This window comes from Austrofundulus limnaeus, unplaced genomic scaffold (genome assembly GCF_001266775.1).
Source record: "Austrofundulus limnaeus strain Quisiro unplaced genomic scaffold, Austrofundulus_limnaeus-1.0 Scaffold587, whole genome shotgun sequence".
Classification (NCBI taxonomy): Eukaryota; Metazoa; Chordata; class Actinopteri; order Cyprinodontiformes; family Rivulidae; genus Austrofundulus; species Austrofundulus limnaeus.
Window position 1 is genome coordinate 95,740 of NW_013952989.1, and position 4,899 is coordinate 100,638.

General features: G+C 36.4%; 1 protein-coding gene across 2 annotated transcripts in view; it reads right to left on the reverse strand.

The window, feature by feature from the left end:
- Window positions 1-4,899, reverse strand: part of atat1 (alpha tubulin acetyltransferase 1) — a 49,883-nt gene that overhangs the window by 10,943 nt on the left and 34,041 nt on the right. The window contains exons 9-10 of one of the 2 annotated variants that reach the window (XM_014026751.1): window positions 3,524-3,728; window positions 595-674 (exon numbers count right to left, since the gene is read on the reverse strand). In XM_014026751.1, the coding sequence (XP_013882205.1) occupies window positions 595-674; window positions 3,524-3,728 (285 nt within the window). Of the gene's footprint in view, window positions 1-594; window positions 675-997; window positions 1,257-3,523; window positions 3,729-4,899 lie in introns of those variants that run through there. The other variant, XM_014026752.1, reaches the window with a different exon arrangement.

Here is a 4,899-nt window from a genome sequence, read left to right on the forward strand (position 1 = left end):
CTTAAACACTGATATATTTTCTTCTATTATATTCCTTTGTTGTATATTTTTACCAAACACATTTCCCTGAGCATTTCCCATTTATTTTCATCTCTTTTTTTGACATTTCTTGCTGGCTGTATTGTCTTTTCCAGCTCCACATGCAGCAGGGAATGTAAAAACAGAGGAGGCGGTCTTAAGAAAAGCGTCACCGCCCCAGCTTCTCGCCTGTCGGCCAATAGGCGAGAAGCTGGGGCGGTGAAAAACTGTTGTTCTTTTGAGGCCCTCTCTGATTTAAAGCACTGATTAGTCTCTATAGATTGATTTATTGTATTATCTTTGCAGAGATCTAATAAAGTCCTGAATGAATGTGTGTGGATCACGAGGACACAGATTGTAGTTTAAAGTGCTTTAGTATCCTGGTTGAATTAAAAAGGGGCTATATAAGTACAGTCCATTTACCATTGCTTATGTCAGGATTATTAAACTGTATTATTCTTTAATATACTGAATATCAAAATGAAAACAATTATTTAAACTGACAAATAATACAATACCAGTATAAATTATATTTACTAGCTTGAGAAAGATGTCTGAATGTTTTTAACACCTTACCTGACAAGTCCAGCAGTCCCAACGTCCTGCTGTCCATGTGCCTGCTGTACAGACTGGATCTGGCAGCTAAACCCTGTTGGCTGAAAGTCCCCAGCAGCAAGATTGACAAAGGAGAAAAAAACAAAACAAAAGCAAAGAAGATACAAAGCAGGAAAAAAAAGGGAATACCAGGGAGAAGAAAGTTCAAACCAAAGAACAATAAAAGGTAGAAAAACAAGAAAAACAGAGGATAAAAATGGGCTAATTATGCAACAAAAAACATACACAACAGAAACAAATTGCAGTCATGAATGAAATCCAACAAAAAAATCTAAGTGATCCTCAAGCTGTATATACTTACAAACAAGCTCATTGATATTAATTCACATGTCTGAGAGTTGAATAACAGACAATCTCAAAAAGAAAGGTTTGTGGCAGATTGTTTATTGGGTTCTAAAAAAGGCAAGCAGAAAACACTGAGCTTCTTTTACTCTGTGCAGAGTTGATAAGGACTAAACATAATAAGGGAAACTGCCTTTTTCTCCTCGTTGGAGTCAAATATTTATCCTAACAGAACTCCCCTTCTCCAAGTCTCACAAACAGACACTCAGCTTTCCTTAAAGAGGAACAAGCAGCAGTGCCAGTCTGATCAATGAAAGCCCAGCTGAGATCTATTGAGGGAGCTAAAGATGGGTCACAAAATAATGGTAACAGTGAAAAGAAGACCGTTTCATCAAAAAAGAGATAAATTGGGTGGAACAAGCAACAAAAAACAATAACACAGAAGGGAAAGAGAAAGAAACAGACACAGTTAGAAGCAGGAAGACAGTGATCTGCCTGAGTAGACAAAAGAAAGGACAAATAACAGAAATACAGCAAGAAACTGAGCAGACCTGCTTGAATTTCTACACAAATTACTTCAAATGATGACAACACCAGAATGTGTTCAACAACCCTGTCGGGCTTATTAAAACTTACCAAAGAAAAATAAAAAAATAAATAAACACAGCATTTTTGTTATTGCTCCCATTTTTCTTGAGCTGAACTCAAATATCTAAGACTTTTTCTATAAACACAATAAACCTTCCTTCAAATATTGTTCAGAAATGTATAAATCTGTTAGGGGGCACTTCTCCTTTGCAGAGTTAATGAATCCCACTGTGCAGGTAAGATACTGATTAGACAGCATGATTATTGCACAGGTGTGCCTTAGGCTGGCCACAATGGTTTATGCCAAATTATAATCTGAACTTATTCTGATCATGTGTGGAAAACAGACCTGTCTGCATGAGAGGCCCTACATCAGGACTATTCAACTGGTGGCCCGTGGGCCACATCTGGCCCGCGAGTGATCAAAGTTCAGCCCAAATTGGTTCATTTATCTCTTAAGTCCAAACCCCTGGTTTTCTACTTTAATTACTATGAATTATTTTAGTTAAACATAGACATGTTTGGTATCTACAGAACTGTCAGAAGCTTGGCTAGAAGTTGGTAAAAACCATTGCTATGAACACCCAAGACACTTAAAACTACAAGCTGTTGTAGATAAAACTATGAAAGTGAAAATAAAATTCGTTTAAACATTTGACAAGTCAGAGATGTCAAAATATTGTGTTAAATGTGACCCATCACATCGAAACAAGGATTAAGTCTAAAAGTAATGTAGGCAAATATAGTGTTTTATACTAAAATGTTAACAAAAATTGCATTTTGTCAAAATATAATGAATAAAAGCCTTCTCAATGTATCATTTGAATGAACTGTCTGAAATATAATCATAAAACAAAATTATGAAGCACTTTTTGAGCAGTAGCAACAAAAAAACTGATTTTCAGGAAAAACACCTTAGAATTTTGAGATTTTCCCTGTGAGTTAACAAAGTTTTGTTTCTTTTTAGCTGGGAAATCTCAATATTCAAACATAACTTAAGGTTTCCTTTTTATTAGGACATCAAAAATTCCTCATTAAAATGACACAAAATTAGGATTCAGACTAAATATTTATGTATTATTGTAACCAACAAGACAAATTAAGTCATATACTGTATATGGATTTTATTAAGGTATCAGAATGATCCAGGTATCAAAATGTAGCTTTTAAAGACAAGAATCTGAAAATGTAATTAGGTCATTATGACCAAATTTGACTAAATCCTCATTTCGATATGATGGGTCACAAATAGGAGGCATAATGTGTTTTGTTTTTGATATTCTTTAATTAATCACTTTTATAGGGTTCTGTATGTTGTATTAATGATTAAAAGCAGCAAAATAAACTATTTCAAATGTAACAGGTCTTTGTAATACTTGGTTTATTTACATAATAACTTTAATTGCTGGATGTTGGGCCCCTCAGCTGTTGATCTGCAGTAACTGTGGCCTCTGGAGCAGTTTAGTTGAATATCCCTGCCCTACATAAACCTGACGTATTTTCACCAAGCTACATGCTAACATGTAGTTTAGTGATTCGTTTCTATTAGAAACTTTGAAACTTGTAGTGCAGTAACGACTCCAGCATGATTAAAACCTGGCGTGGGTTCGTTCTGGGCTTTCAGAAAACAGAATATTTATGTTCATCACCGAAGCAGAATTCTTCTTCTGTGTTTTTATTAGGGAAAGTTTAAAACGCTACGCATGTCAGTACTTCTTTTCTGAATAGAAGCCTGGTGTGTGTAAACACTCGTCATAATTGGATTAGTTAATTTTGTGCCCATATTAACGATACATTTGGATTATTTGATCTGAATACATTTGAATCCATTCAGAGAATTTTGCGTTTGTGCAGTTGAGTTTAATACCAGCTTACTGATATGAAGTTACAGTTTTACCTCTTGTAAAGACCTCATTATTTTATTGGACCTAATGTTTCATCTATGAGTCTGGAGCCTCAGTGATTAACTGACTTCTTGTTATTCGGTTAGTGATAAGACAGTAACTGAGTCAGATCTTACTTGCTGCGTCTCGTCCTGCAGCGCTCTATGTGGGGCAGCTGTACACTCTGCTCCCTGCTGCTCCCAGGGGAGGATGACGGAGGCAGCACCCTGCTGGGGGACGAGCCCACGCTGACAGAGTGGGAGCGTTGGGAAGATACTAACCGCTGAGGGGACTGAGGCTGAGCAAAAGGCCAAGGAAGAGTTCTCTGTTCTTGATGCACCACTGCACAAGAAAAAGTCTGTTTCAATATTTAAGAACATTCTTTTATTTTAATGCAAATTTCAAAAAAGCATTTGTATAAATATTATGAGAATATAGCTATTAGTTCTTTACAAAGGTTTTTCTGCAGACAATTAAAACCTATTTCATATCCAGAAAAGCAAACACAGTGAAAACAGAAGTAGCAAAAAAGGCTGTCTGAGGGTTATAAAAGAGAAGCTCCACAATGGAATGCCTATAAAACTATTTCTCTTGTTTGCACTCTCATTCCTGTACAGACACTGAACACAGCCATTATGTAACTGCTGCTTACATCACTCATACATGTGCCAGTAAAAACAACAGCCGCAATTACAGCTGTTAGTCATCTGTCTATGTTGTAGTGATTACAGTTTTTGAAACATGAGATGAAGATGGAAACAACGCTAAGAAGATAGAAGTCATGACAGATTGTTTTTATGCCACAGAGGGTGAGAGAAAAACAAAAGGGATGTGTGACCAACTTCAACTTTAAACGTAGTTTCTTTTTAAAGAACTACAGAGTGGGCCATTTATATGGAAACACCTACTGTAAATAAAATGGGAATGGTTGGTGATATTAACTTCCTGTTTGTGACTCATTAATATTTGGGAGGGGGGTAACCTTTCAAGATGGGTGGTGACCATGGCCGCCATTTTGGGTCCAATTTTAGTATTTTTAATGGGAAGAGGGTCATGTGACACATCAAACTTATTTAGAATTTCACAAGAAAAACAATGGTATGCTTGGCTTTAACGTAACTTCATTCTTTCATGAGTCATTACCTCCGCCAAGGGCGAGGTAATGTTTTCGGTCGCATACAGTATGTCTGTCTGTCATTCTGTCTGTGGACAACATTACTCAAAAACTTATGAACAGACTGTCATGGCATTTTTTCCACATGTGGGTACTGGGCCAAGGAACACACCTTTAAATTTTGATGTTCCGGATCACGATGCGGATACGGGAATTTTTTTTCTTTTAACACTCTGAGATCGGCAAAGCTGTGATGCTTTCACAGGGCTTCTGTAAAAAACAGTGATTGGACAGCACGAACTTCAAACTTTATAAAAGTAATGTTAAAACCAGATTTAATGATGAATAATTTTTGCCATAATTTGCGCATTTACAGAACGTTTTGTGACCAGGAAGTGC